Source organism: Mugil cephalus, chromosome 15, assembly GCF_022458985.1.
Source record: "Mugil cephalus isolate CIBA_MC_2020 chromosome 15, CIBA_Mcephalus_1.1, whole genome shotgun sequence".
Classification (NCBI taxonomy): Eukaryota; Metazoa; Chordata; class Actinopteri; order Mugiliformes; family Mugilidae; genus Mugil; species Mugil cephalus.
The window spans coordinates 21,162,600-21,177,803 of record NC_061784.1 but is presented as its reverse complement, the minus strand read 5'-3'; the positions used below and the strand labels follow the sequence as shown (position 1 = coordinate 21,177,803).

The window sequence follows — 15,204 nt, the reverse complement described above, 5'->3', positions numbered from 1 at the left end:
CTCAGCAGCCCGACAGCACTGCTTACTGCAGCAATTTGTTGTGTTCACTAACCCAGTTAACTGCGATTCGGAGTCAATATAGTTCTACTTTGTCGCCGCTGTGAACCACGGCCTCTTCCTTGCCCCGGTCCCTCTGCCTCAGGATCAAGTAAATGGACGTTACAGCTCTCTCCGTCTAATGTGATTGGCCGGGTCGAGCCCCCTCTGTCCTTAGGAGGCATCCGGGTAAATTACTGCATCGTGTCCTCGCTGAAACTGAGAATGATGATGCCGATGTGCAGCTGCAGTGCGCAAAGGGAAAGCCTCTCTAAAAATCATCTGCTTTCAGTCCCGAGTTCGCTCCATAATAAACCTTAGAAATATCCGATAACCGCAGAGGGTTTCATATGTGGGACGCCGTAGCGCTAGCACAACATTACATGTTTTACCACCTTAACTCTCCGTGGTTTTGCCTTTTTCTCCTGGTATTGACTTTGTCTGTCCGCTTTCCTCTTTTTTTCCCCACTCTCCCTTTGACGTACGTTCCCTCTCCGGCTTTTCTCTCCGCGCTTCCTTCCTCTGTCAGACCGAGCCAACAACACATCAGCGGCGTGTTGGTCCATCACATTAAAGGTTCACGTTCCCAAATGTGTTGATCTCTGCCTTCCTGCTACCTCGGACCGCTCGACTCGAATTTATCGGCACACGCACACACACAGACGTGTTGACACAGATGCACAACAGAAACTCTCGGGGTCTCTTTCTCTGCTGGTGCTGCTTCTCTTTCTTCACTAAATCAGGCAAAACATTATGACCACCTCCCTAATGCCTCCAAAACGGTTTTGACTCATCAGAAAATGGGACACGGACCTTCTGAGGTTGTCCTGTGGTGTCTGACAACTCGCTGTTGTTAGTGGGGGTGTCATTGCTATGGGGTGGGGGTGCCTGGTGTGGGTAATGTTTAAGTAACATCCATATGAATGAATGACGGGTCCAAACGTTCCCCAAAATTCAAAAGAATATTGAATTGTCCCTTTTACACTGGTCATAATGTTATGCCTGATCGGTGTACGCTCCTATATTATCATGCTATAGGAGCATATTCACTTCATCAGGTAGTTTTTATTCTGTTAGTGTTGTGTTTATCATTCTATAGTATATATATAAGCTGATACGGCTGTGTTTGTGTCATTGTACATTAAATTTCCGGCTTCCTTTGTTCACCTTTTAGTGGATATTAAGGTGCTCACCCTGAAAGTGCTTCTAAAAGTCTAATCTACCAGCCTGCGTATGGACTGATGCTGTGTGCGTAAACATAAGCAGTGAGGAAAAAGGCAGCCCAGTGCATTAGGATCTCGTCCTCCTGGGACTTCCTGAATGATTAGTTTCAGATTAAGGCTTTGTAGCCGTCCCAAATCTTTTGTGCATTCTTGTTCAACTGCAGCTGCGCTTTGGCTTCATCCCGACGAGGGATGATTGCGAGGGGAGATATTGTTTTTGGATCCGCGTTTCACTCTTAAAAAGGGATGGTGTGGTGTCTGGCTTCTAGCTGGCTGCTGGACTCGGATTTGGTTTTAGTTGTTTTTTTTTGCTCTGGGCTAACTTAGGTTATCATGCAGGCTGCAAGCAGGAGGAAATTGCTCGCAGGTCTGCCTCTGTCTAAAGGCCGGGAGCAGCCTTTTGTGACTTACAGGAAATTCCTGGTCCTGACAGAGATACAGCTTATTACATTACTCTGTTAAAATAGTGACTTATTGCTTTTCCACTGCTTGTGCTTATTGTGCTGTACTGTCACATTGTTTTTTTTTTCTGCACAGGTTGTACAAATAAGATAAAACTTGTTAAATAATCATTTTTGAAGTGCTACTAAGTGTGTTTTCCGTCTTGGCACGCTATCTGCTGGTGGCATCTATATTTAGAGATATCAAACTTTTTCTTTAACCCGCTGATTCACTGATTCAGAGTGTGTTTCTCTGCGTGCATCACCATTCAGCCGTGCAGGCCGCCTGCAGCCCGCAAGTAGTTGCATCGCGTCCCCGTCGGTGGCTGCTCCGCTTGTTTGAGGCGTACAGATGCTTATACGAAGCCGCTCCCCTCACATGGCAATATGTCACCCTCTTAATGTTTTGACAGCCGGCCCTGATAGAGCGCTATTTTAAGGCCGTGGGCGGGTGCATCTGTGCGGGTCTCGCCGCCGTCATGTGTGTCCATAAGTGGTGTTTGCCCGCCCGTCCGGGGTCCAGGGTGTCCATTTGATTAGGTAGTGTTTGGCATAATCCAAGTGGCTTCTGTCAAATCGCGGCACTCGATGTGATTATCGCCGGAGCCGAGGCGTTCCACTCACTCCAAACAATGCTAATCCTTTGAGAGCTTTCAATTTTTAGATGCTACACTTTCACAAGAGTTTGCATAAACAGTAAACTTTGTACTTTCCATAAATAGCACAGGTCATTTTTGCTGTATGTCTAATTTCTTAGAATGCAAAAAAAGATTTGTGGCCTACGTCATAGCCCGCCCTGCACTTGCCCAAAAAAATGTAGCAACACGTCGTGGCAATGCAGACTGCAACAGCTGTGATCGGGCTGAAATTCATTTCCTCCTCAAAAGGACTTTTCACTCCTTTGTGCAGTGATTTCAGTGAAAGTAGCAGTTGTTCAGCATTTCTTCACGTCCAACCCCAGCATGACTGCCATTGTTAGAAGACCAAGAGAAACTGAACACAGCTGTCTAGCCACCGTCTAGTGTTTTAACCGTGTTGTTACGCAACCGTGACGAAAGACCAGGAGACAAGTAGTTCAGGACGGTCTGACCAAAGATGTGTATCGTGGTGTTTTTTCAAAATTCTGATGGTATCACGGTATTTCTTTTCCATGCATAATCATGTATTCGCATCATTTTCTAGAATGACTAAGGATGGACTATTTAACTGTGATTAGGAGGAAATACTGTAGAATAATCCCACACTAGTAGTAAAACTGGTTTGCATGAAATCTGGGGACATTTACAGCTCGGCTGCGTGACAGGCTATCGTCATAATTGTAGTCTGCACTCAACATTTCTTTTTTCTTATTCATAAAAAGATGAAACACTTTCGAGAACAGCTTTATCCGGGGGACAAGTCATCCAAAACAGGGGCTGTCCCCAGAAATCGGGGACATCTGGTCACCCTGAATAAACCCCAAACAACCGACACGACACCTTTTTTTTTCCTCTTTTCTGCAGCTATATTTTTTGGACTTTTCCATCTTCAGCATGCCTCGTAGTGATGCCGTCTCACCATGCGTGTTTAGAAGTGCTACGAAACGCTTGATTACACTCAGCATATTAAAAATTCATCAAAAATACCACTATTTGGTATGAACCCTACACTTAAGTGTAAACGCTTACACCGGCATAGATCCCTTGCAGAGACTTAAGCTAAAGTTAAGCGTGCAGAAGTTTGAGATCATAAAAACGTTTCATCGCGGATGAAAACGTGTTCATAGATACTGATTACATTGTCTTTCTGCCCTGTAGGACCTACACAACATCTACCGCCACCTCTACCACATGGACGTCCTCTCACACCTTAGGGAACATCAGTTAAGGTAAGTCTCCTTTCACTTCCAGAACTTTGAAAATCAAAAAACCTAAAACCATGTTTCTCTAACTAGTTTAATGACTCGGTTCACCAGATTAAAGTTAAAGTTGGTTTACTGTCGTGGACAAATTCAACAACTGGGGGTTGTTGAGAAGTTGGTAATGATTCAGACTCCGTCATTGCTTTTGTTGGTTTATTTGCAAATACTTCGCAGTGGAAGGCGACAAAGAGTAAAATCCAGAGAGTATGTCGCACCGCTCACGTTGGTTCCATGTTGCATGTACATGTACTTCTTGAGTATTACTTCTGCATAAAATAGAGGTGTGAAGGTCAGAAAAAAAGTATAAGTGAAGTCAAGCGAGACAGTGAACATCCGCACATAGACAGTGTAACGTAATGACGCACTTACCATGAACTTTCAGTGAACTTCTGCTTAATAACTTATGACCTAATGTGGGCTAAAAGGAGTCATGAGCTAATACAGACAGCACATATGAGAGAAGTGAAAATAAAAATGTATTTTTCCATTACACCGCTTTGTGCAAGCATTTGTTATATGTAGCACACTTTACGACAGGAATGTACGATAAGATAACAACAAAAACGATCACCGTGATAAATGCAAGTTGACACAGGTGTGCACAACGTCCTCACAGCTGTAGCTCACCTGTGGCAGATGTAATGCAGAATAACAAGTATGGCAGAAAGTCGTGAAGCAGATATGGCAGATATGGAGATCTTAGAGCAGCTCCTCCTCAATATCATACCATATGGTGGATGTGGATCAGACTTGTCCCATATGCAAGGTTTGCAACATAAAAGATAAAGGCTAAGGAGGATAGCAATGCAACAAATTTATTCCAGCAGCCACATCCTCCGGGAAATTAGAAAAAAAAGAAGAAGCTCAGACAAAAATCGCCAACGCATCCAGTCAGTCCCTTCCATATAGAGGCAATACTTAAACCTGAGACCCCAGCATGTGTTTGGAATGCATCTTCATTTCTTTAAGGTAATCTTAGGTATTTGGGGTTAGTAGGACCTAAGAAGTATAAATAAAATAAGCATCATCTTTGAACTGGAAGTGGGTTTTTGAATAAACATATGTGGATACAGGGATCATTTCACTGTATGTTACAATTTAAGCCACCAAAATAACAATAAAACAAAATGTTTTAATGTTTAATGCAAAACCACAATTGGAAATGATGGAATCCCAGTGTCCTCAAACGAGTGCTTGGGAATTTGTTAAAATTGTAGTTAATATCAAACTAGAAAAGTTAATAAGGATAATTAAACAAGTGTACTGACCCCTCACTACCAGCATATGAGACAAATTGACTATGCTAACTGGTAAGTATCATCTTAGAGAATTGTCTCAAGACACAATGTGAGTCAAAAAGTATGTCATCATTGTCGACAGAAGGGGAAGATTTATCGGGGTAGCCCATATCGTCCATCCCTACTTTACAGTCCTTGGATTTTTTTTGCAGATTCCCTTTGTCCCAGGTTGGTTTTCTCGCCTTCAGCATCCATCGGGTGTTAAGACTTTCTTTTGAGACAATTGTAAGATGTTTTGCACACAACAGTGGTATTGCAACAAGTGTGTTTGCAATTAAAATACAGGTCTGACACTTCTTCATAACAAACATGACCTGATAATCTGAACCGTTTTACACAAATTGGCTCTTTAGGAACTTTCTGGGACCAATGTAGCCTCCAGTTGTCCGACGTTTCTCAAATGAACGATAAATTGTTGTGATATGTGACAAAATCTAGTAATTACCTCAGCACTCTAAACTGAGAAACAATGACAGTGTTAAAATGTTAAAGGTTTGCGCCTCTTGACAAAAACTCTGGGCTTGAAATCTTTCAGGGATGTTTTTTGTTTTTTTTGTTAACGTCTTTGTTTTTCTGTGTCAGGTCGATGTGCACCTCAGCCAGGTATGAGCGACATGAGGCTAACCACATCCTGTTCTAGTAAGTACAAGCTCTCACACTCGCGCCATTGTTTGCTTGTTGTTTTTACTTTTTTTTTTTTTTTTTTTTAGTAAAGGATCTTCTTACTTTCTTCGCCGTCACAAAATCCCTACCTTCAGCAATTCCAGCTACTTAATGAGGAAGGTTTGCGAACTTCTCGGACGTTTGGGAATTGTGGCCTGGTCGTGGGAGGCTAGTGCGGTTGTGGTTTAGGGCCGTGACTCAACAAACAGCTTGTGAGCATCCCTCTACTTTTTGCGCCGTGTCCTTCGCCAACTCATCAAACATGAAAACATGAAGAGAGACTTTGTCCGTTAAGAATAAGCTTTACGAGAATCCACGTCACTCTACGAGTAAGCTGATTTGTGCGTTGGCTCAGTCTTTTGGCCACTTTATGTACGCTATAATGAATGTTGGACAATGATTGGTTCTCCGATTACATTTTTGGAAATCACTGAATTAGAAGAGCCACAGCAGCAGTACTGGGACAAATGATACCTTGCTTGTCCAGTTGGTTCACTAAACTGAAATAAAACTCGTCTCCCTGAAAGGAGCGTTCATGTGGCTGTTTTTTTTTTTTTTTTATGGATAACAATGACGACTTATAGACCCCTTCATAGTTTATAAATGGTGTGATGTATTTTGAGGGGCGGGGCTTAGCTGGAGGCAAAACACTATAGATTTTTAACGCCGGTTAGCATATTTCAATAGACTGTTTTGGCAAGAATGGACGAGGAAATACGCATATTTTAGAGAATATACTGATACGCTCACTCCCTGAGACCGTGAACTTCATCAAGTGAAGCCCCTCCTACAAAGATATTACAAGAAGTAAGCAAAACCACAATGGAGGGTTATGCAGGAAATGCAACTTCTGCTTGGACACCCCTGAAACATGCAACTAATGTTGCGTTAGCTAGCGGTTAGCATTAACGTGTGACAAGAATCCCCCAAATAATGATGAACTTAATGTGTGTGCTATCTTTTCTTTTAAGTCATTTACGACTGGCAGTCGCTGGTATGTTGACAGTGACATGAGCTGCGCTTCCATCACAGTTTATGTCAAAGTTGCGCTTTATACGTGTTTCCATTGAACAGTGGACGAGCTGCAGCTCTCGCCCTGCGTCATCTCCAGTGATGGGGAAAAATGTTTCCATTGCACTTTTGCAATAAACTGTTTTATCCACCTCATGTGAGCGTAAAAGCGTTTTAGCTTTAGATATTTGAAAGTTTTTTTGACACGTAGGTGTTTCCATTACCAGTTTTTTATTGTGATATTTGGGTTTTGCGCATTTCTAGAGGCCATAAACCAAAACCACGCCCCTGTAGTGACAAAACGTCTTTGGTTTTAAGGGTGGCAAGCATCAAAGCTGCCCAAAAGTTAAACTTTATTGTGACATCCCTAGTCATACATTCATCAGGGTATGGATAGAGTTTTATTATGGACAACTTAATTTCATTCGTCTTTTGGTTGCACATATGGATAAAGAATAAAAACGAGCCCAAACCTTTTTAAATCAGTCAGCAGAAGCCTACATTCGTAAACAAGAGGCAAATATGCAAAAGAGGAGGTGGAGAGGGAAAGGATTGCAGTGTCTAGAGGGGAGGGGAGGGGAGATGACAAATGAACCGCGGGGAAGAATGAGACGGCAAGGAAAAGAAGAGTGATGAGGGCGGCCGAGACGTGGAGGAAGTGTGAGAGACGTAGGGAGGACAGAGACAGATGAAAGGATGAGAGAGCAGCTCCAAATGCTGTCGAGGTATTATCACGCTCGATAGAATCACATTAGATGCTCCGTCTTTTAATTTAGCATCAAATAAACGCACACAGACAATCTCTCCGTGTCCCACCAGAGGCTACTCGTAAGTACCTTAACCCAGACCAATGCGGCTGCCATGTCCAATTAGTCTTCTCCTACACAAACACACACGATACAGACAGCAGATGAAAGCAATCAAGGTCTCTGCAATGAAACCACAATAAAATTAAATCGCATTGGCCTCACTTTAACCCAACGATGTAAAAAAAAAAAAAGAAACAAATGGTTTTGGCTTGCTTTTAAACATAATTATATTAGGATTACTGCCGTACCTACATCACGCTCGCTGACATCACACGAGACGTCGGCCAAATGAGAGGGAGCTGGATGGATGCAAACAGGATTAACCTCCTGAGACCTGATGCTTTTATTCATCATGTATTGTTAATTTCTCCCAAGGAGCTAAAAACTAAGCATCGTCTTCGAGCAGGACGTGTAGTCCCAACGTCCTCAAACGGGTACTTGCTAATAAACGATGCTGTAGCTTTTTACCACTGAAAGAATTTGTTAAATTTTCGTTACGTCTAACTAGAGACGTTAATAAGCATAAAAAGTGTTTTTACATCAACTAGTGTATTGACCGTTTGCTACCACTAGATGGCAGATAAAGGTGTCCCCATATGAGGACGCAGGGTCTCAGGAAGTTAAATGTCCCGATTTTTCTCGTGAAAACTTATGTATTTATTCAGATAAATGTAACACGGTCAGAAGAGATGCCAGACGTTTCTACCCTTTTTAAGTAATGAAATCTTAATTATTGCACACAGCCTTTGGTCTTCTGCTGTGGGCAAGTTGCAGATGAACTCCTCTTTCTTTGGGTGCATTCAGTTATTTCTTTTCTTTCTTTTCTCCTGACTCAGCTCAGACTGTGTCTTTCCTTATTATAAAGTAAAATAGACTGATGTTAGTGGCTCATAGGTAAAAGTTAAACCTTTCAAACAGAAAAACATAGATTTAATTAAGGTTAAACTTTATTTTTAAAGGTGAAAACACAGATTAAATACTTTAAACTTTACATTTTAAGATGAAAACATAAATTTAAAGAGTTAAACTTTTGATTTAAGCATCAAAAGTGAGATTTAATGTCATGAACTTTATATTTGAAAGTGAAATATTTGATTCAAGGTGTTTTTTGACATTATTTATATTATATTGAAAGGTGAAAACAGATTGAGTTTCAACTTTACATTTGAAAATAAAACCAGATTAAATGTGTTAAACTTTAGATTAAAGATTTAAAACATAAATTTAATAAGTTTAAAATTTAGATTTGAAAATAAAAACATACATTAGTTAATTTGCTTTGATTTAAGCCTGAAAACCGAGATGATGTTGAACTTTATATCGATGAAAAATTAGTTTTAAGGTGTTAAACCTTGTATGTAAAGATCAAAACATTGATTACTGACAGATGAACATGTTTTTGGATGTTTATGAACTTTTTTTTGTCGTTAATAGCTCCTCTCCACCTGTATTAAGGTTCTACTATAAATTTGTGCTCATGCAAAATGCAGCATTTAGGGTTTAAAGCTCAAGTGCTCTTCACACAACTTGTGCATTTCTTAGAGAATCTAAAAGAAATGTCACGTATCCGGTTCTGCCATTAAATGTGCAGACACCGGCCGTGAATGTGCAAATTTGTCTTAAACGTGAAATTATCAGAAAATGACCAACTTGCTACAAAAAAGTGAGGTGTTATAAAGCAACGTCTTTTCTCTGTCTCCTCTACCAGCCCAGACAGCATTGCTACCTGTTGGTACATCCTGCTCTCCGGATCCGTCTTCGTCAAGGAGCACATGTACCTGGCGCGGTGCTGGTACGTACCGACACACTCACTCACACTCACTCACAAAAACAAAAGAGAAAGAAAAGAGCGCGGTGATGGGAGAAGACAAGGAGGTGTCACGTAGAGCGAGATGACGAAGGGATTTGCCTGACATCACACGTGAAAGCTGCGCTATCTGGAAATGCTTGGCAGATAGTCAGTGTGTGTGTGTGTGTGTGTGTGTGTGTGTGTGTGTGTGTGTGTTCATCTGTAACGTGATGAGGGAGATGACATGTCACTGAGCTCTGAAGTCTGATTCAAGGTGAATTGTAATTTAAACCAAGGATCAGTGACATTGAACAGATATTTTTTCTCCCATGTTCCAACTCTTCATTGTTATTTTTTATTTATTCATTTTTTTACTCAAAACAAATCACATGTGCTGCTGGGATCCAGTTTAGTAAATCTTCAGGTGCACTGATCAGCCACAATATTATGACCAGAGACAGGAGAAGTAAATGACATTTAAACCATCTTGTGGCAATTCAGTGTTCTGCTGGGAAACTTTTCAACCTGACATTCATTCATGTGGATGTTTCTTAGACATGTAGCTCCCACCTAGACCAGACCAGCCCCCCCGACCCTATAGTCCACTTCTTAATGGCAGCAGCCATCCCAATCAGCAGCATGCAGTCTGATACAGACACACACACAAAAACGCTTTAGGAACAACTCAAAAAACACATGAGAAACAGCACAAGGTGTTGACCTGGCCTCCAAATTCACTAGATCCCAAACTGATCAAGTATCTGTGGGATGATCCACAGATACTTGATCCCTTGGTCCCTCCCCTCAAAGACCCCCCCACCACCACCCCACTAACAACAGGACCCTATCAGAAGGCCCCTGTAAGGCCCAAGTAAGACCTACATAATGTTAGGAAGGTGGTCATAATATTATGGCTGATCAGTATATAGAGAAATGCAAATCAGCCTTTTTTGGTTTACACATTTAAGTACCAGACAAAATACCCCACTGTCTTAAATTTGCATAAATGATATTTGTGAAACATGTTGGATCTGGATCCACACGAGCTACTGTTCTTTGTTAGATATTTGCCTCGTGTGCCAGGAAATCTGACGCATTTCAAAGGCATTAAACGAAACCTGTGAATCTAAATGAGGAAAAGGTTAAAATTTGTTCCGAGAATTCACTGTTTTTTTTTTTTTTTAGTTTATTCGTTGTAGCTGCGTGACTTTACAGAAACAGAACGAAAAAGCTTGTTTACATGAGGGGGCGGAACGACTTTATAAGACGGACCACATCTTTACCCTCAAGGCTGTTTGTTCTGTCCTCGGCCGGCGAGGGAGCAGCTTTTGAGGTTCTGGGTGGAGATTCATCAGCAACATAATACTTGAGACCAGTGAGAGGGCCAAAAGAAACTTTAAATACCTTAAACCGAGATGTTGCACCTGTTTAAACACTGGAATTGATGGTAATAGGGAAGGCTGTGACAGCAATTGCTTGAGGTCGGCCCTCAGCTTCGTGTTTACCTTCCCTCTGTTGTTGTAGTTGGACTGAGGCTGAAGCTGGACGTGCCAAAAAAATGGGACAGAGGGCATAGATTCCTTCTGTTAAGCATTATCCCAGGAAGTGCTTTCTGGCTGACTGCTTCACTCGCTGAAGGGTGTTGCATTTTGAACGGCCAAAGGATGAAAGTTAGTTTTGCAAATTCTCTGGGGACAGTTTTTCAGCCAATGATTTGAAAGTGCAATCATTGTAAATGATAGAAAAAAATACTTTTTTTACTTCTTCAGACTGAGTTCTGCAAAGAAATTGAGCTGAGCGGATTCAGCTCAATTCCAAATCGACCAAACTAAAGATAAAACTAAAGTAAACGTAAGTAAAAATTGACGCTCCACCATTTTTCTCTTAACACAGAGGTCCTGTGATAAAACGAATCCAGTACAAATCGGCATCTCTGTGAATCTTTTCGAGACTTTTGTTTAATTCTCGTTTTTTTTCTGCCTCTTGTCACTTAAGGTGACGGATGAAATTATTAAATTATTGACATATTAAAACATGGGGCTGATTAAAATACCGTCATGCTGTTGGTAATTTCTTCCTCGGGATCAATAGTCTCATCACATCATGTTTTATGTCTAAAAATATATATTTTTTATTACCAGTTAGAACTACAAAGTAACCAAAGCTCAGTCAAAAGGGGTAAAATGTTTTCCAGTGTGAAGCAGGAAGCAGCAGAGACGTAACTATGGATAGTAAATTTGCGAATGCACGTCATGAATCAGGTAAAACTAATCCAGTAGTAGCAGGTTTACTCAATGAAGGTTCTCAAGAGAACATTAGATGCTATGGACAAGAAGAGTCTGAGTAGAGTCTTTCAATGTGCATAGCTGTCTGTTGTAGCGAATGCCCTGTTCTTTGTAGTAGTACCAGCAGAAAACACGTCAGTAGGATCAACAAATTGATCCGGAAGGCTGGACATGTTATTGGTAGGGAAAGAATTATTGTCTTAATCCGACTTTAACTGGGCAATTTAAGTGCATGTAAACATGTCACTCTGATTAAAATCTGAGTTCCGATTAAGACGCGCAGATAATGCGATTGGAAATTGATTTTTTTCCTGGCGTGTATACGCCGTAATCGAACTGGACAACGCATGTGCGCAACAGCTGCTGCACTGTTGTATGAACCCGGAACAGAATCATTTAAGAAAGTCGTCTGCAGAAGAAGAACGTAAACAGAGCCGGTGGAAAAAACCACCTGAGGGATAGCGCCATAATTAGAGCACACGTATGAGATTGTTTATTTTATGATGTGATAGATCAACCGGAAACAGGGCCTTATTAACCCGCTGATGACACACATATCGCCCCCTAGTGTGGAGGAGGAGGAGGACATGTTCCTGTCAGTTATTCAATTTTCTCCGTTGCATGTGAACTGGGACAAGGACCTCATTCAGAAAGTTGAGTTTTGAGCATAGCTCGATTAAGCTGCGCATGTAAAAACCCACTGAGTGCGAGTTACAGGAGGACACTGGATAAACTACTCTCCATTATATTATAGACAATCCATCACATCCATTACATCAAACATCAGAGGGGCAGAGGAGTTCATCCATCCACTGATCCAGCTCTGCTCCCATAGTCAACGCCACAGAACTTCTTTTATAACAGCTTGTGAATCATTAAAGTCTAATTGTTTTATTTTCCAGGTAAAACATTGGCCAAATAAGCAGAACTATACTAAATAAATAAAAAAGGCATAAAGTGGCGCTTTTGTAAAGCCTTTTTTTTTTATTTTACCTGTTAGATGTCGAAGGGACGGCAACACAAAGCACCAACTGTGAGCAGAAATAAGCGTTGGCCGAGTATCAATAACCTCAGGGCAGCAGCTCGGTGTGTGTGTGTGTGAGTGAGTGTGTGTGTGTGTGTGTGTGTGTGTGTGTGTGAGTGTGTGTGCTTCATTCCTGTGTGGGTCAGTTGATAACAGAGTTAAGTGTGTTGTGTGTCGTGGGGGGAAGGTGGTTTGGTTTGTGTCCTGGAAAAGGGCTGGAGGGGGGTGTGTGTGTTACTAGTAGCGGTAGCAGCAGAGGCGGGAGTTGGGAGTTCGTCGGCGGACGGACGGGGGGGGGTCAAAGAAGGAGCTAATGGGCGTATGTGTGAGCGAGGAATGCGGAACCTCTGGCTGACTAGCGGCCGGCCATGTGTTCCTGAGCAGCCTGTCTGTCCGCCCTCCCGCCTGCAGCCTAGAAGCACATCCAGGCAGGAAATGAGCAGACTACACACACACACACACACACACACACTGACAGACAGACACACACCTCACTGGAGCCAGCGGAGACACACAAGAGAGGCAGAAACACACTCCTCCCTCAAAAAAAAAAAAAAAAAAAAAAAAAGCCTGACAGTCACCTACTTCCTCCAGCTCTTTCTGAGGGAACTTCTCACACGCTCACCCTCCGGAATACAAACCAGAACGGATCTAATAACCCTGGATCATTTGAAGGATGAACTTTCTCCCCCGCGTCATTTCGGATAACATGCTGGATATTATTTCACCCGCAAGGAATCCAAAGACGACGCGGACCCCCAACATTCCCGTTCCTGGTTAGTAATCTTTACCAAAAAAAAAAAAAAAAAAAAAATAAGTTTCCCTTTTTTTTTTATCGCTTCTTTCACTCCAGAAAACCCGGTCGCTGCAGTTTGAGGTTTTTCAAAACTCCCTCGCTTGTTCTTCCACGCGTTCTTCAGCCCAGGCGTGCTCCCGTTTCCTGCCCGCCGTCTTTTAGCTAACGGGATAACCAGGAATTCCCCACGGTGGGGTGGCGGGATATTTTACCACCGCCGGGGGCCCCGCGACTCGGAAAAAACACACCCGCCAGCTCCTGTGCTTTGTGTGTGTCTGCGCTGATTATCTCAAAGAGAAGCAGACTTGTCTTTCACTTTTCAGTCAGGACTAAACAAGACATGTTTCTGCTGGTATTTTTTATTTTTTTGCTATTAATCATTTAATGTGTAGTCTAATCTGTAGTAGTGATCTGCTGCATCCAAATGTTCACGTCTTCGTACTCTTTTTACACAACACGCGTAAAATATTTATTTGCGTGTTTGCTGCTACTTCTCGATTCTTTTTTTAGTTTTCTGGGAACTTGTTTCCCTGCAGGTACAAAAAGATTTAATCTTAAGTATTGTGCAATGAATGAGTGTAGTGTTTAGTGGTTATCTCTCTCTCTGAGCTATGAGGACGCCTTAACTCTTCACTTCATTGGAGTTATGCAGACGCTGGAGGTGGTGCTCTGATTTGCTCCGACAGGTTCAGGTTGACTCCTCTTAAAACGTTGTCTTATTCATTCATGTATTTATTTGTAAGGATCATTAGTTGGATATGACCTACGGCGCCGCTAGTCCTCCTGGGGTCCACATTAAAACAATACAATTAAAAGAAAAAGTCATGTAAAGAACAAATAATACAACAAAACTTTATGATTTTCTAACATGTCAGCTTAAGGCAACAACAAGAAGGGAAAAAGAAAACAGAAGCGACTTCGCTCAAACCTGTCGCTACATAATAACCCTCCTTATCGGAATCAGCTCAAATATGATTGTTCAAGGCGTTGCTTTATTTGCTTCTTGAATCAGAGTTTTTTTAGTCCGTGAAGTCATTGGCAGCGGTGAAGAATTCCATGTTTACGTTGATCTATTTGAGGAAATTAGTATTTAGATTAGGAAGAGAAAAGCAGCCTTCTGTTTCCTGCCGAGTGGCCGAGTGTGTGTGTACGGCTCTAGATTTTTGTTTTAACTTCTTGCACTTCTCTAATGGAGTTGCATCATTCCTTGGAATCTGTCACGGGGCAGTTTTATTTTATTATTATTCTTTTTTTTTTTTTTTTTTTTTTTCCTCTGTGCATGTGTGTGTTGGTGGTCCGTCTGCAGCAGTAACTGCTGGCCAGCCTTCCAGTCTTCTTTACAGCGTGAGTCAGAGCGGCGGTCAGCGGTGGCCAAGCGGGCGCTAAAAGTGAGAGGAAGAACAGAGTTGTGACTAAGACGTGTGTGTGTGTGTGTGTGTGTGTGTGTGTGTGGTGTTAAGCTCTGGTCTGTGGTTTTCTTTCTTTACTGTTGGTCGTCGTTTCCATGGAAACATCGGTCGCGAATGGGAATGGATGTCTTTTTGGGTTTCGAAACGAAGCTTCCAACAGATTCGTCTACATAGTGCAGAGTTATACAACTTGAGACAAATTTGGAAGTGGAAACTTTTTGAGATTTTTGATGCAGCTGCTGCCGCCTTATTCGTTTTAATGGGACCACAGGTACCACAGGTGCAGGTACTGGATCCTTAAACAGCTTACAGGGAGATGCTAAGACGGCTAATTGGATGCATTCCCAGAGAATTGGTTTCCTTTTTTTGTCTGTTTCAATCAAACATACAACAATACGACTGAAACTCACCAAAAAAGCCAATGCAAGCCAAAGACATTTGCTTTCATTACAATCATTCTCTTCAAAAAAGCTCATATATGTGATCTGAGTTCAAACTATTCCCGTTTTTGTGTTTAATTT

The 15,204-nt window shown here is 41.8% G+C and overlaps 1 protein-coding gene across 8 annotated transcripts in view; it reads left to right on the top strand.

Annotated features, from left to right (window-relative positions):
- The window catches only part of rapgef6 (Rap guanine nucleotide exchange factor (GEF) 6), a 145,022-nt gene that overhangs the window by 29,508 nt on the left and 100,310 nt on the right, over positions 1-15,204 (top strand). For 7 of the 8 annotated variants that reach the window (XM_047606784.1, XM_047606783.1, XM_047606782.1 and 4 more), the window contains exons 2-4: positions 3,496-3,566; positions 5,480-5,536; positions 9,089-9,172. In XM_047606784.1, the coding sequence (XP_047462740.1) occupies positions 3,496-3,566; positions 5,480-5,536; positions 9,089-9,172 (212 nt within the window). Of the gene's footprint in view, positions 1-3,495; positions 3,567-5,479; positions 5,537-9,088; positions 9,173-11,411; positions 13,255-15,204 lie in introns of those variants that run through there. The other variant, XM_047606786.1, reaches the window with a different exon arrangement.